The 17,511-nt window shown below is 28.9% G+C and overlaps 1 protein-coding gene across 1 annotated transcript; it reads left to right on the top strand.

Moving 5' to 3' along the window:
- Positions 1–10,678: 10,678 nt before the first annotated feature.
- LOC108450455 (probable S-adenosylmethionine carrier 2, chloroplastic) lies at positions 10,679–16,375 on the top strand. Its single transcript, XM_017748091.2, has 12 exons — positions 10,679–10,875; positions 11,198–11,305; positions 12,461–12,543; positions 12,844–12,920; positions 13,040–13,130; positions 13,699–13,752; positions 13,818–13,913; positions 14,220–14,309; positions 15,169–15,220; positions 15,610–15,671; positions 15,761–15,841; positions 16,050–16,375. Exons 1-12 carry the CDS (start codon positions 10,821–10,823, stop codon positions 16,179–16,181), a joined length of 981 nt encoding a protein of 326 aa, XP_017603580.1. The 5' UTR covers positions 10,679–10,820; the 3' UTR covers positions 16,182–16,375.
- The last annotated feature ends 1,136 nt before the right edge of the window (positions 16,376–17,511 follow it).

Genomic DNA, 17,511 nt, shown 5'->3' with positions numbered 1-17,511 from the left:
TATCAAAATCTGTATTTCATTTGGATAAGTTTTCCCTGAAAAAACAAATAAATGAGTTGTTGACTGCAAAGTCAAATGGCTTTTTCATTCAAAAAGACCTCGAGAAATATGTATATAATCGTTGCAAATACTGAAGTCGTTATTTCTAAACAAATAATAATCTTTCACATCTAAACGCTTTTTATTATAAATAATTAAACATAAATATTAATTATATAAATAATCATTTTATTTTCTCCACATTCATTAACATATATCATAATCTTTTTTTTGGGTAATTCATTTAAGGTGAAATACATACAATTCCAAAATCGAGTTAAATATCTAAATATGTTATGTTTAACCTTATATAAATGTTTTAGGTAATATATAGAATTATCCGCAAAGAGTGGGTTCGAAAAATGTCAAGATTTTGGTAAAAATATAGGTTTGAAAAATGAGTCAAGTCTAGGATAAGATTTTTTTTATTTAGGTCTGACCTAACATGAATTAGCAACAAGACAAAAAAAAGGTACTATTTTCTAATTGTTTTCTCATTATTTTATTACTATTTTACTATTATGTTATTACTATTTTTGTTGTTATTGTTTGGATATTATATAACTATTATTTTATTATTAATTTTATTATTATTTTAGAGGTATTTGCTTGTTAAGTTACACATATTTTAATGTTATTTAAGTATAAATATTTTTAAATTTATTTTTATTTATTAAAATATTTATTTTAATATTTTAGTATTTTTGTTGTATTATATTTTAAAAATTATATAAAAATTAATTCGCCAAGTCCTATCATGCCCATGTTTTAATATTTTTATTCAAGTTTTTTGGACAAAATGTTAGGCCCATTTTAGAGCCAGGCCAAGCCCAAACCTGACAAACAAGCCAAATTTTTTACAAGGCCTCACTTATAGATAGGTCTAGTAATATATATACAATAATCTATTTATTTACATTTAATAAGTGAAATCCAATTTCACTTATCAAGTAAAATTTGATATAAATATTGAATTGATTTGAAGTTTTACATGTATAATAAATATGAATATAATTATCTTGTTTAATTCAATAATCAATTTGTTAAAATATTAATATTTATAAAATGTGACAGTTTAATTTATTTAAAATTAATTTTTTAATATTCAAATGAGTTTATCATTTATGATTATTTTTTGTCTAAATTTATTTTTTGTTGAGTAAATAATTCCCAATTAATTACAATTAATTAATATTTAAATACATATTTTGTAACTATTAGATTTAATGAAATTTAAAATTTAAAAGAAATCACACATTGATAATCTTGAACATTTATAGTAATAAAAAACAGTTGTTGACATAATTCCTAGAGATTTTCAGTGTTCACAACTTCACATTCATTCTGTGTTGAAAACGTGCGTGCAATATTAGAGAGGACATCGTCAGCATTAGCTACCTAAGCAAGAAAACCAGCAGCGTCAAAATTGTCGGCACTGCAACCATATTTGTCATATTATTTAGGGTTAATAACTATTTAATACTTAACCTTAGCTTTAATATTCAGTTGGATACTTAATTTTTATTTTTATTTTGTTTTAATTTAGTATCTAGGTTTGGATGTAATGCTCAATTTAGTATCTAAATCAAATAATTCAATGAACTTTTGATATATATATTTTAATTTTAAAAATATGTGTACGTAATTGAGACAAAAAAATTTAAGTATCAAATTAAATATTTAAATGAGATAAAGAAAATTTTAAGTATCAAATTTTAAAAAATTAAAATATGAAAATCAACATTAAAATCCAACTCCAACACCAAATTAAGAGAAAATTTTAAATAATAGAGATTGTAAGACTTTTCAAAAATATTTATAAAAAGGTGCCACAAATCTCATTATTTACCCCCCACTTGATGAATAATTAAATTAGTTTGAGGAGCCAACAACCATCCCACTCTAAAACAGTAGGATTTTGATTTGGAATTGTTGACCTCTTCACTTTTCCCTTCTTTTTCTTAATTTAAGAATATATTCATTTTTACGTTTTGGTCATGGCTCCTCCTTACCGGCAAATATATGCTTTTCATTTTCCTTCTTTTTCCCCTATTATTTTTTCTTGTTGGAACCCTATTAAATTGATAAATAATATTATAAATATCTGTTGTTACTTAAGACCGAACCTAACGAATGGAACATTTTCTTTTCCTTTTCTTTTCTATAATAAGAATATTCACCGCTAATAATAATTTTTATTCTAATTATTTTTAAAGTAATAAATGACCGATTACAATATATATTTTATTTTCAGAAGTAAGAATTAAACTCTAGATCACATAATTAAAAATAAAATAAGTAATTATCATGCCGTATCTCATACTTAACGGTTTATCTTAATTTTATAAAATTTATTCATATTCAATATGACAACAAATTTTAAAATATCCATATTTATATTTTAATAAAAAGTTTTTAAAGTTGGAGGGTATTTGGTGTTGTTTTTAACTAATGATTGATATTTTGTGCACATAGAGGTACCTAATGCAATGATACAAACATATCCCTTCATATCTCAGTAGTTTATACTATTTTTTTTTTTTTGTACAACTTCTCAATGCCTAAAAATTTTCTCACGTTTGTTTAAAATTGTATCAAAGAATTTCTCTCTCTTTTTCAAATAAAATAACATTATGAGTTTGAATTGTAAATGTTAATATTCAAACTCTAAATTTAATCAAATATATTTTAAAATTAATTATATGAAAAAAAACTATAAAACAATATTTTTTTTGTTGAGAGAAAAACAATAGTATTTATAATTCTTCTCATATGGTTTAAAATTTATCATGTCATATGGGAATTTTATGAAATTAAGCCTAAGCACATTAAATGAAGGAGAATTGATGAACGATGTTAAATGAAGGAGAAACACAAAGAATGGAATATGGGCAATGGGTCATAATCATAAACCAAAAATATTAGTCGTATTATATATCTATATACTTATTATATATAGTTTATTTAATTAGTTTATTTAATATTAATTTAATTTAAAATAACTATTTAAATATTTTTTAATAAAAGAATGAATAAAATAATAATGATATATTCGTCTTTTATTATTTTTATATAAAATATTTAAAAAATGTTTAAATATTAAATTGAAGCCCAAATGGACTTATTTAGCATCACGAGGTCAAGGAAGATTAGTATCGTAATGAGGAAGTTGAGTCAACTTAAAGACGTCTTAATCACAATCAATGACTGCATCTGCACCCATTGCTTTTCTGTGGAAAGTTATAATTTCCACCCCCACAATATTTCGGTATTTTCTTTCATCTTTGAGTATAAATATAGTGGAACCTTTTGGCAATTATATGCTCTATTTGCGGCTTACAATATATTCAAAGTAGATTTGTTCAAAGATTTATTTGTCTTCATCTTTTTCAGGCTCCTTTTTTCTTGTTTGGTCCACTTGAACCTTCTCTTCTACCACACTTACATATTGCTCCAAATAAAAAATAGGACTAATTTGAATAAAGATATAAAGTTTAAAGAATAAATTTGAGATTAAATTATTATTTGGAGTCAGCGACGAATTTAAAGGGACAAGCAAGACCTTCCCCCAAATGAAAAAATTGTTATGCAAAGCTCCTTAAGATAGTTTTAAATTATAAATTAATACATGATCAAATTTTACTTTGACCCTTAAAATGAAATTTTTTATTAAATCTCTTAAAAATAGTGAAATCATAAATTAATACATAATAAAATTATATTTTGACCTCTCAAAAATTTATAATTCAATTCTATCTTCCTAAAAAAAATTTTGAATTTGCCCCTGTTTGGGGTCTGAACTTGACAAATATTATTATGTTGGGGTTTGAACTTTTTTTAGTCCAATGTAAGCCCTGAACTTGACAATTATCTCTAGATTGAGGCTTAAACTAAGCAGGGTTTGAATTTTTTTTTTGTCTAAGTTAGTCCTTAAGCTTAACAATTATTCTCATATATAAGCTTAAATTTAGGGTTTTAAAAGAAATATCATGAACTAACTTGGAAAAAAATTGAAGCACTAATGTGAAAATAATTATCAAGTTCAGGACCTAACTTGAACAAAAAAAAGTACAAGCCCCAAATGTTAGAATAATTGTCAAGTCTAGGGCCTAATTTGGACAAAAAAAAGCATAAACCCTAATATGAGAACAATTGTCAAATTTAAAGTCTAACTTAAACAACAATAAAAAACACACACACACAAACTCTAATATAAAAATAATTATCGAATTCTATCTAAGAAATATTTAACCCACTAAATTTATTATTATACTTTGTAAATTAAAAACTAGAATGAGTATTCAATGACACAATTTAATAAAAGAAATATTTTACTTTTTTTAATCTACAAAGAATCATTTAATCAAATTTCAAATAAAAAAAACAAAAATATAAGTTGAGTATAATATAAAACCTATAGGCTTAAGGGTGTAAAAGTCTTCAAACTTAAAAAAAAGTTAAGTCCCTATTCTTTTTTTAAATTCAATTGAGTACTTGAACTTCTAAAATGCATAAAAAGGCCCTTAAACTTCTTCAAAAAAGTAATTAAGCCCTACTTTTTTCACTCAATTGAGTACTTGAACTTTAAAATACATCAAAAGACCCTCAAATTTTTTCAAAAAAGCAATTAAGCCCCTACTCTTATTAAAAATTAGAAAAATTATAATAAATAATAAATTTTAGAAAAATTATTAAATTTTAATAAAATATAAAAATTAAATTTTATTAAAATTAGAAATTTTTATAAAAATCATGAAAAATTTATAAAATTATAAAATTTTATAAAAATCATAAAAAATTAACGACCCTAGTTTTTTCAATTAAAGTCATCACGTGTTGCAACACAGCGTGACATGTGGTGAAAAATGATAAAAAATCAATAAAAGTTATAGAAAAATTATAAAATGCTTATTTTAGTACGATAATTTTATAAAAAAATTTACAAAATTTATATTTCTTTACATTTTGTATAATTTTCTTACGACATTATAAATTTTATATTTTTATATTTCTATATATTTTATAATTTTTACTATTTTTATAAAATTTACAATTTTTATATAATTTTATGATTTTTATATTTTTTCCTAAATTTTAATATTTTCTTTGTTTATTAAAATTTAATAATATTTATAGCTTTTATTGATTTTAATTTTTATAATTTTAATAAATGCATGAGCTTAAGTTTTTTTGAAAAAGTTTGAGGATCTTTTTGATACTTTTTGAAAGTTCAAGTACTCAATTGAGTGCAAAAAAAGTAGGGGCTTAATTTTTATTTTTTTTAAAGATTTGAAGGTCTTTTTGATGCATTTTAAAAATTCAAGTACCCAAATGAATGCAAAAAAAAAAAATAGAAGCTTAATTACTTTTTTTTTTTAAATTTGAGAACTTCTTACACCCTTAAACTAAACTTATATAATGCTTTTATCTCAAAAATGGAATGAAAAAATGCAATATACTCTTTGAAACTTGATACAAATAATTATAACGCTCTTATGTAGACCTCTTATACGTGTCTTTTGTTAGACAATAAAATTTAATCAAAATTAAAACTTATTCTCAATTAAAAATATAATAATAAATTTACATTTTAAAGTTTAATTTTTTTATCAAATTGGTCTTTTTTTTCTTTAGTTAAATTTGACCTTATTTAAAAAAATTAATTAATCATTAATATTTTAAAAAACTCATATTAATTTTTTTAATAAAATATTGACTAAAATGTTAAAATTTTAAACATAACAATCCACGTAATAATGTAGTCTATGCTCAAACTTTTTATTTTTATTTTTGAATTCTGATTTTTTTATATTTTGAATAATATATACTTTATCTTTCATAATATGAATAATATATTTACATTAAACGTATTACGTTTTAGTAAATAATATTAAAACTTAACCACCTATTAACTCCAGCACTTAATTCAATAATTAATTTTTAATATTTATTTTTCAATTATCAAATTATTTAATTTTTATTTTCAATTATCTAAATTATTTAATTTTTATTTTTCAATTATCAAATTATTTAATTTTTATTGGTATTACATATGATTATACGTTTGATATATGTTAATTTTTTCAGTTACTTTTTATTTAATTCGAGTTTTATAATTAAGTTGTACTCATCTTTGTAGAATGGGCTAGTTTTTTAAATTGAGTTTGAAATTATTTTTCCTTTTGTTGTTGAACTGGTTTTCTTTATGGTATAATGATTTATTTGGCCTTTCAATTTTATAAAATATATATTTTAGCCCTCAATTAATTTTTCATATTTTTTAGTTTTAAACAATTTGCGTTGTTTGTGAAATCATTCCAAAATAATGAAAAAGTTAACGAGTGTTAACATTGCTGACGTGGCTATTTTGCTGATGTGGCTTACACTTGGATGCCACATCAGCAGTTAATTTATTTTTTAATTTTAAAAATTTAAAATAATTAAATTTATTAAAAATGTATAAAAATGTAATATTTTTAAATTTTTTTAAATAAATTAAATTGTCAATGTAGTATACAAGAAACTGCCATGTGAATGTTACCTTAGTAGAGTTAATAAATATTAAATTTTCTATCAATTTTAGAGTGATTTGATAAATAATGCAAGCTTAAAAACAAAATTTTAATGGAAGGCTAATTTGACTCTTTTTTTTTGGTAAAGTTGGAGGGTCAAAAAAGTCATTATTCTTTTATTTTGAGCTGAATTTGACCCTCAACATTTTAAAAGAATCAAATTCAACCATTAACCTTTCAAACAGAATTTGATTAAATTTTTTAAATGAAAATACTAACTAAAATGTTACAATTTTAAACATGACAACCTACAAAGCAAACTATGTATAATTTATATTTTATTGATGTGACATATAAGAGAAGTAGTATCATGTTAATATGAAATACATGTAGACTGCTACACGAGTTATCATACCAAGTTGATAACATGTATACAACATGAATGGCTAGACCTAATATCCCGCATTCTTTCATCTCCATTTCAGCAACTAACACCCAAATATGTCGAACTTTTATGCAGTGCAGTAATAAGATAGTAAACAGGTTTATATAAGTCTTTCTTTTTATGCTTTGGGTTTGCTTTCAATTTTTTATGAAAGACTCCAGTCCAATTTGTTTGATTATTTCAACAACTTGGAATTGTTTATGTTGAATCCTTTCTATTTTTACTAAAAGTTTTTCTATTAATTTGTTAAATGTTCGTTCAGTTGCCGACATCCTCTTAATCTATTGGTAATATAAAAGTTCACCCAGTTATAATTGCATTGAAGCCTAAAGGGCTTATAGTAGTAATTGCAATATTATACCGAGCATAGATGAAAAGTTAGATTTATTGGTTTTCATGTCATTCTTTTCTGCTTTTAGGCTGTAAGGGGTAAGCTTTCACTATGAAAGATTGTTATTATGGAACATGTGTGACCTATACATGCAACATAAATACTTGAATGGTTCTTACAAATTGTCAGATTATTAACGGTGGCTTCCCTGCTAATATTTCAATTTTGATTTTTGATAGATTGCGGCATAAATACCTGATTTGCTCAAGTTGACTCTTTCATTCTGTGCAGATTGCGGCATTGGATGATGCTTTCTTGATAGATTACACTCCAACTGAAGAGCATGCATAACGATTTCAGTTGTTAGATTCTCACGTCTATATGTTTTGATATGTTCTCTCAGGTCTTTCTGAAAGAAGCTAAAAGCCTCAAAGTTGTTAAAAAGATTTTCTAATCTTATTCTTTTTTCAGTAGTCTTTCATGCCACCTGATGGACTTCGAGACAGAAGCAAGAACATTGCTTGATGTATGTGAATCGGAAGCAAGCATGGAAAAGCTTCGGTGTGATAACTCCTTTCACATCTTAAAGTGGTTTGTAGGGTGGAGGAAGAACCTCTACACGTTGTTAAAGTTTTTGATAAAAATAAGAGAGAGCATTTAGAGGTTCCTGACATGTCTGGTTTGGAGAACCGTACAGTCCAAGAAACAAAAGGGGAAGGGGAAGGGGAAGGGGAAGGGGAAGGGGAGGGGTGGGAGATCAACACTGAAAAAAAAATAGCTTAGAATTTGAAAATCTTTGTGCAACACCTATATCTGACAAATTGGATCTTGTATAAAGAACCACAACCCCCAACATTAGCAATAATCATTAAAAACAAAAAGTCCCAAGATCAGTGGAGGTGCGTTGTTTCTTGTGGAACCCCAAGTCCGAACAAAAAATTTGATCTCCCTAAGCTCATTATCCCTCTGCATCTCTATTTTGAGTCCCTCAATTTTAAATGTATCCTTACAGCCCCCCTATCACTTCCGAATGTTTAATTTGTTTCTTCATTCAAGAGGCACCAACTCTTATGTTCCGTCGTCCTTACAGTCCTTAGATTTGTAACATATTCTATTGTATTATTATAGGTTTTAACTATTTTTCTTGTTTGCTGCCTGCAGGTTGTCTAATAATAAATCACAATCACAATCATGTGGTAGGAAAATTATTCGAGGACGTGAAAAGATCCATCCAAATAATGGGAGTGGGAGTGAATGCATATGGTTTCAGTTACCGGCACACTTAGAAATATTAATCTTTCAACATTTTCCCACATTAGCCGATCAAATCAATTTTCGAACAGCAACCAAAATTTGGAGAAATTTGATCCATCCCCTGGAGTGGAGGGCGAATAAAGAAGTGGAGGGTGAATAAAGAAGGTGTTCCATACAAATATCCATGGCTTTTGCTTCCGCAAGGAGGAGAAAAGGGAACAAGGTATAATTTATATGATCCCCTTACCAACTTGACGCATAGCATTAGTATTCCGGAATCTGAAGAATGTGAAGTTAGGTTCTCTAATAAAGGTTGGCTACTCCTTACAAAGCATCCAACTTCAATCTTCTTCTTCTTCGAACCTTTCACGAGAACAAGGATTCAAGTTCCTGATTTGTGGCAAATGGAAGCGGTTGATGGGTTTTGCTTTTCGGGTACTCCCACTTCCCCAAACTGGAAAATATTTGGTATCCGACATTTACTGCAAAGGGTAATAAATGTATGGTATTTGGGTCAAGGTGACAGCAACTGGATTAAGATCACAGTTCATTCTGCCACATTCCCACATCCTTCTTTTACCAACCCAGTATCTGACGGTAACTCCTGATATTGTTTGAGAGAAAATGGATCCGTCATATGTTTCAAACTTTTCACAGACGATGAAGACGATACACACATTGGTTGGCATATTGAATGTTCAGCATCTCGCTACTTCGGTAAATGGCGACAAAGGTTCTTGATTTGGTATGAAGAGGAGCTGATATCGGTGTTTGTGGATCAGGGAAGGAGCACGCATGTTGTAAAGCTTGATAAAGGGTTGGACAATGGGTTCCAATCAACAGATTGGAGAAAGAGATTGCGTATTTGAGCCAAACCACATGTCTGGTAGTACAAGGAAAGGAACAGAACATAAAAAACACAGTTCAGATGTCCATGTTTCTTGACAATGAGGATCGTAGTAATATTTCTTATATGCTGGAGAGAGAGAAATACCAGGTGTATAAGAGGGAAGAAGGAGGGTATTCACAGATTTCACATCTATATCATGCAAGGGAGTTCCTCTCTGCAACTTGGATTCGACCATTGCTGCTGCCTCACATGTTCCCCACTTTCTGATGGGGTTTCAGTAGATTTTCATCTGTTTTTTTTCATTTGGTAACTTCATTTATTAACAAACAGCAAATTGGTGGTCGATAAATTTTGATTCATTGAGAGTTTTTTTTTTCTTTGACTTATATGTGTTAGCTTAATTTATAGAACTATCGAGCAATTCTACTTCCTGTGCTCGCTTGACTAGCGATTTGATAGTTAATGCTACGTTAAAAAAAAATTGTTCGCGAAAATAAATAAGACGAATATAAGCAAATTATTTGAGGAAGAAAAGTTTATCAAAATATGTTAGAATTGCATGTTGCATATTTGACTGATTGATGACATTGGATGCAATTATGAAAATTAATTTCATTACTTTATGGTCAATAATAGCAAAAATCAACTAAATAATTTATTAATTGTTTTAAATATTGCGTTACGAGTATAAATATATTTCAATTTCGTTCATCAGTTTTATTGCCTGAATGATGTAAATTACTTTACATTTTTATCTTTTATATCCCATTTGAAAAATTAATTGAAATAAGTATTCGAAATTTTTTCGTATACAAGTGAATGAAAATTTTCGATTAAATTGAGAGTAAGCTACCCATTGATGAATGGTGATTCACCTGGTGCTAGACTCCGGTAGAAGGTTCTAGTCGTGGGGCATTTGAGGGGAGAAAGATAACTCTTGTTTTAGTAGGGGATTTGAGGGTAGTGCTAGTGGTGGAGAGGTCGGGTTTGAAGGACCCGGAGCTGCTGTTGGAGATGGAGTTAAAATTTTTTTATATTTAAAATTAAATTAATAGAATGTATAAATATTAAATGGTTAAATTTATTATTAGATGATAGTCAAATATCAACACTGTTAATATTAAAAAATAATTTTTAAATCGAAAAAATTAAAAGTTGAAGGCGGACAATTTAGTGACCATTTCTTTGACCTTAAAAATCTATAAATAAAATCAGAGAAAACAAGGGTGGTTGCGTAAATTCACTCCTTTTGAAAAGCCCCAGCCAAAACCCTTTGATAAGTACCTTCGTTTCTCCCTCGTGTGATTTGCCCACTTCAAAGTACACAAAGAAACCAATCCATTATTATCTCTGCCACTGGAAGTTGTAGAATTCAACCATTTGGAGCTAATGGATCCTCAAACGCAGTCGTCCAGTGTGTCAACTTCTCACACAATCTCACCTGGTTGCTTTTTCCTTTTAACTATCTTCTTGTTTTGAAATTATTTAGTTTTTCTTTTCTTTTCGTTCATTTTGATCCTTATTGATCAATGATAAATTTGAGTCCTTTAAGAGGACCCAAACCAGTAAACTTCGTGCTCTTTTGAATATTTGTTTTATTTTTCACTCTGGGCATGTCCCGGTATAATCAATGACTAATTTGAATCCTTTAAAGAACCCAAATAATAAAAAAAACCTTTGTTCTCTTTTTAAATTTTGTTTAATTTTTCATTCCGGCAATGTCCTATTATTCATTTGGTTATTTGAAGATATTTGTTGTTTTGCAGATGGATTGAACTATAAGAAATGTAAGCTGCTGAAAGAAGAAAATAGGTTGCTGGATTCAGTTCTTCTAAAAGAGGAAAACCCATTTGATTTTTTTCGTGTTTTTTTTGGTAATCCCGAACTATAATAACTCTTATTTTCTTTGATTGTTGTTCCTAATCTCTTTTAATACTTGAGAGTTGAGATTCATCAATGACGGTGCTTATTATTTGAACCATGTCTTCAAGCAAACCGTAATTGGTGCTCTTACAGGCATGGGTTATAATTTATATTCAGGAATATAAGGAAAAGTTGTTCATGTGGTTCAAACTGTCAAAACATGAAATGAATTCAAATTTAATTTCATTTGAGGTTTTAAGCTAATTTAATCTAAGGAACTTTATGAAACTTTCTTCTCACTGTCATAAGATATACCAACTTGCATTCAGTGCAGATATACCTTAAAAAGTTATGAGATTGAAATTTAAGTGCAAATAGACTTTTGATTAGTAAATTTTTTAGTCCTATTGAGATGTTCAGTATATTCTTTAATGGGATAGAAAAAGCATGGTTTCATTTCATCTAGGACGTAATGTTTTCAGGATGACACGAACCAGTGAAAATGTTTATCTGAGCCATAAATATTGTCCTAGGTAGTGGCAAGTCTACCGGACTACTGGTTTAAAACTTCGGATCCATCAGGTTACGTTTCTACCAAGGAAATGGAATTTACTAGCGATACAATACTGTATATTGAAATTAATATTATCAGCTGGTTATTATGCTCTTGGGAAGTCTAAATGGAACTGTAATCAAACAACAGGTATTTGTTGTGCTAATAATTTAGAATGTTTTGCTCATTTTAGCTCAAAGTTCTCTTTTGGAAAATCTAGTGCAAAATAAGTAATTAAACAAATGATTGGCTGACTTTTGTTATGCTAATTAGTTAAAATAGTTTGCTTATTTACATGATAATGCAGCTTCTTTATAGCTAGTTGTTGCTAAGTGGTTGAACTGTTTCAACGGAAAAGTAGGCATACATTTGTCCAGTGGTGATATTTTTCTTGAAAATTTGGGCACTATTTTACTGCTTGCTTATTCTACATCTTGACCAAGTGTCCTGAATTCCTTCCATCGCATTTAATCTGGTTCGCATCACCGGATTTTCCCTATGTTACCAGCCATTTGTGGGAATGCCCTTATTTGTTTTTTGAGAAATGTCTCTTTCTTGAACTTTAGCATGGTTGGAAGCAGATCTTACTAAAGATCTTTTGTGTATTTTGCAGAAAGTATCATAGCTGGAGCTATGGCTGGTGTTGTCGTCGAAGCAGCTCTGTACCCAATTGATACGGTAAAAACTCGACTCCAGGTAAGTTGACTTAATGGTTCTGTATTTAATCATTTCCAGAAAGGAATTTTATCTTGACACTTTTTTTTTTTTAGGTTTTTTATTATGAAATTACAGGATGGTATTTCTGAAATACATCCACTATCTGTGCCTGCATTATCTTATTAACTATTTTTTTAACAAATTGGTTTCTTGTTTGCCTTCCTCTAGTATTCTCTTTAACTTTTGGCTGTTTACTCTTTGAATACCTGTGATCAAGCGCCCATAATCAATTGTTTCCTCTTCGAATACCTGTGATCAAGTACCCTGTTCTTATGGTAGGCAGCCCGTGGCGGAGGGAAAGTTGTTTTAAAGGGTCTTTATTCTGGATTGGGTGGAAACCTTGCTGGTGTTTTGCCGTGAGTAATCTAGTTGCAAACTTTTGTAATCCTTGTTATTTCATGCATGGAATTTTGCATCTTCGACTTTGTATTTTTGGTTGATTGACATTTTGACCGATGGACTTTCTTAACCACAGGGCTTCAGCTATATTTCTTGGTGTATATGAACCTGCAAAGCAGAAATTGTTAAAAGCCTTACCTGAAAACTTGAGTGCTTTTGCTCATTTGGTAAGTTCTATTATTAATAAACAGCAAATTGGTGGATGAGTATCAGTAAAATTTGATTCATTGACTTAACAGTTTTAAACTATTTTTGGTTCCTTTGAGTCTTTTAGCTTCTTTCTAGTTTTTGGAAGAAAAAAATAATTTATAGAACTATTCTTCTTTTTCAAAATCTTCCCCTCTAAATCTTCTTCATCATGTTACATATATACTCACTCAAAATGTATACACCTGCATGGGGTCTATTATTCTTCTCATGCAAAAAATTAGAGTTGTAGATATCAGAAAGGAAGAGCTTCCAAGGTTGGACTTCATGAGCTACTTTGTTAGTCTAATGTAGAACTCATCTGCTGGCAACATCTTTGCAAACCTTTTTAACTAACCTTCATGAATGGGTCTAGCCTGGTACCAATATATTCTGTCAATCTGTCTAGTTGCTTAATGGTGGTATGGAATGTGATAACCCCACATTTCCCAATATTAGACCCTTTCTATTTAAGATATTGAGGGTTATCATGTTTTGATCTACTGATGATGCCTTTCTTTGTATATAATTTGTTAAGAGTTTATTCAGACTGCAGGTGCTCTAGGAGGTGCTGCTTCTTCCCTTGTTCGAGTTCCAACAGAGGTAGTTAGTGTCACTTATTTCTCTCCATTCAATTCTCTCTCTCCAGCTCATTGGATGTTTTCCAGGTTGTTAAGCAAAGGATGCAAACTGGGCAATTTGCTTCTGCCCCTGCTGCTGTACGCCTTATTGTTGCTAAAGAGGGATTTAGAGGTCTATATGCGGTATGGAAGCTTGTTTTCTCGTATTAAGCATCATTCTTGAGATTCAACCTGAAATTTCATTCTTATGGTTTTGAGCTATGCAATCTTGGCTTAGTAAAAAAGAGAAGGCTGTTATGAAGAGTGCTTTCTAAGAGTTGTCTGATATTGTGTTTTGAAGCGATACAGTCATTGGTTTCCAAAGTTATTTGTATATTTTCTGCATCTGATTGCTACTTGCCGAAATCTAGTTGTTAATCTGCATGTGAATGCAATATTCTGTGTGTTAAGCTTTGTGCATATGTCCTGACCTCACTTTCTGAAATTTAGGGATATGGATCCTTCTTATTGAGAGATTTGCCATTTGATGCCATCCAGTTTTGCATCTACGAACAACTCCGAATAGGGTATAAGTTGGCAGTAAGCACTATCTTTCTCCTGGAAATTCTAATAGAAAGTGCATACTTCTAAATCTCACTCAGAGTAAATACAATAAACTAAAAAAGTTTACAACTGCATCCCATATCAATTGAATTCCATTATTGTGTGACTGAGGACACTGTCTCTCCGCAAAAGCAACGGTAAAGGTGATCAGATCTGACCATACTCTGAAGTCTTCCTTGAGAATTTTAATCAGGGAAACCCCAACTCTGCTCTTTGTCAGAAAACACTGAAATATTACTCATAGAACTTCAGCAATTTCATTTTACTCATTTATGTACAATGTTTTCTATCATTCTTGGTGTTGTTAAAGCCTTAAAGGCATGTATCTAGGTGCGCTTAGGTGATGTGACTTAGTGTTAGACAACAAATGCACCTTATACCATTTCAAGCAAGGCACATTTGGTCACGTACACATATAGTATGCCTACGTGCCCTTTTCTATAAAGTGATAGGTGAAAATAAAAACACCATTTAATTGAAGTTCTCTTCAAATTTCTTTCTCTTTTCATTGTTTTCATTAATTGTACTTTAATAATGAAAAAAGGAAGAAAATTAAATTCGCTACCTCTCAGTAATTACATATTTTGTTTATTGTCATAATTATATATTTTGTGCTTTTTTTTATATGCACACTTATACATATCGCGCCTTTACTTAGGCAATGATTCTAGCACCTAGAGTACACCTCGTGGCCGTCAACTTTGATTGTTTTGTTTCTGATCAACATTGACTTTTATTTCATATACAAAGTACCCAAATGAAGCATCCTCTGCCATTTTTCATTTGTGGTAAACCGGGAAAATAATTTGACATAAATTTTATTTACCTTTTACAGGCACAAAGAGACCTGAATGATCCTGAGAATGCCATAATTGGTGCTGTTGCTGGTAAATTGTTTTCAGCAGTTTAAGATTTCTATTATATGTATATTTTAATTATTGTCTCACGTTTGAGTCAGTGATAGGCAATTACTACTGCCATCTTGGCGTAAATTTTGATCATAATTCCAGAAAACATACACTTTTATTATCTTATCACTAGAATCATGATGCTGAAGGGATCAAATTCCTCTAAGGATTTGAATCACATCTAATCCTTTTGCGTCGTAATTCCATTCTGCGGGGCTGCTGTTCCTTATAAGAATCCTAGGAGTTACACATACTTTCAGAATTGTTCTCATAAATCCATTATAACCGATAACTTCTGGTACAACACGTACTGTCTATACATAAACACAACGGTTTGCTGTCTGCAAGTCTAACGTATCCATATTCAGGGGCAATAACTGGAACTGTAACAAACCCTCTTGATGTGATAAAAACTCGATTGATGGTCCAGGTCAATTACCTTTTCCTTCTTTGGTGAAAGGCATTTGAGTTTCTTCCTACTGCTTCAAATCTATAACTTTCTTTTTTTTATTCTTTCAGGGATCATCAAAGCAATACAAAGGGATTCTTGATTGTGTAAGGACTATAATGCGTGAAGAAGGAACCCACGCTTTCTTGAAGGTTTGAACATCAATTTTTACTTTCCTCGTCCCTGCTGTGCCTAATGAAATTAATGTCCTTTTCGTTAACAAAAACTGAAAGGTCATCTTGGAGATGGAAATGAATGTCTTGGCGACTGAAATTGTGAAAGTTGCAGCAGATTCACTTCATTTTTCTTTTCTTTTTTTTTTTTTTTTTGTGTGTGTGTGTTCTGCCATCGTTCGTGCAGGGTATTGGACCAAGGGTACTGTGGATAGGCATTGGTGGTTCGATTTTCTTCGGTGTTCTTGAAAAGACAAAGCAAATGCTGGCCAAAAAGCGCCCTGAAAATCACAATTCATTTTATCTCAAGCAAGAGTAACTTTTATTAATAGACATGTTATCATTTTTGTTCTGCTTAGGTGACTGATATGTGTTACTTGAATTTTAGAATTTGGATTTGGATTTTAAGATAGTGTAAAATTGAGTAGTAGAATAGTTGGAAATGTAACATTCATTATAATTTCTCAATTCATGAATTTATTATTAGATGTTTATTTATTCATGATTTTGAAATTCTAGAATATTTTAGATTTGATAAATCCATATGTTCTATATTTTTCAATTAATGGTAAAGTGGTTCTGTTAATTCATAGCATGTTTTTGTTAATTCTTTTGAAGTGCTATTCAATGAGCCTTTTTATTTCTGTGTTCCCTAATTTGTCTATCGCGTTTTAATGATAGTGAGCCTTTTGCATTAGTTCCTCATAAGATCTTCCTTTTGATTATAGTTTTCAAATATGGTATAATATCTTGTAAAATATATAGGATTTACTTCAACTGTTCAACATTTATATTTTAAAAATGTAATAAAAAATAATAATAGTTATTTAATAAAATGATGAAGTTAATATTTAGTTAACTCGTAATATTAATTCAGTGAGGAGTTTTATTAATAATATATAGATACCAAAATTTTGTGGTAGAACATTTTATATTAAAAGTTATTTTTTTAGTTTATTAAAAAATATTATAGGCATAGTGATAAAGAATTTATTCATAAACTCATTAAAAGCGGGTTCAATATTTACATATATTAATTTTAATTCTTTTATTTAAAAACTATATAAAAATATGAAAAACAAAAAGTCATCAAAATAATAACAATAGTTATTTAATATAAGGGTATACTAGTTATTTCCTAATTGAATTACCATCGATTAATTCTTGATGACATTAACTTAATTAGGGTTTTTATTAATATACACAATGAAAGAAAATATTTTATGTTAAAAGATATTTTTTTTTAAGTTTACATAAAATTATTGTTAGTATAGTAGTAAAAATTTTGTTTATAAATTCACTTGAACATGAGTTCAATTAATTAATAGACATGTTAATTTTAGTTCTTTTAATTAAAATTTATATAAAAGTATGAAATTATAAAAAAGTCATCAAAATAATAATAGTAGTCATTTAATAAAAATATATATTAGTCAATTATTAATTGAGTTGTATTTAATTAACTCGTGACACCAACTCGTTAAACAATTTAAATAATAATTACTTCACCATTAAATAAATGCAACATGATGAGAAACAAATACTTGAAGTATACTGAATAGACTAAAATAAAAGTTTTCGAATTTGAATGCAAGGACGGATCTAGGATTTTACTTCAAGGGGAGAAACTTCTAAATTCAAACGACCTT

This window comes from Gossypium arboreum, chromosome 5 (genome assembly GCF_025698485.1).
Source record: "Gossypium arboreum isolate Shixiya-1 chromosome 5, ASM2569848v2, whole genome shotgun sequence".
Lineage (NCBI taxonomy): Eukaryota > Viridiplantae > Streptophyta > Magnoliopsida > Malvales > Malvaceae > Gossypium > Gossypium arboreum.
The sequence above is the reverse complement of the archived record's forward strand: the minus strand, read 5'-3'. Positions and strand labels throughout refer to the sequence as shown.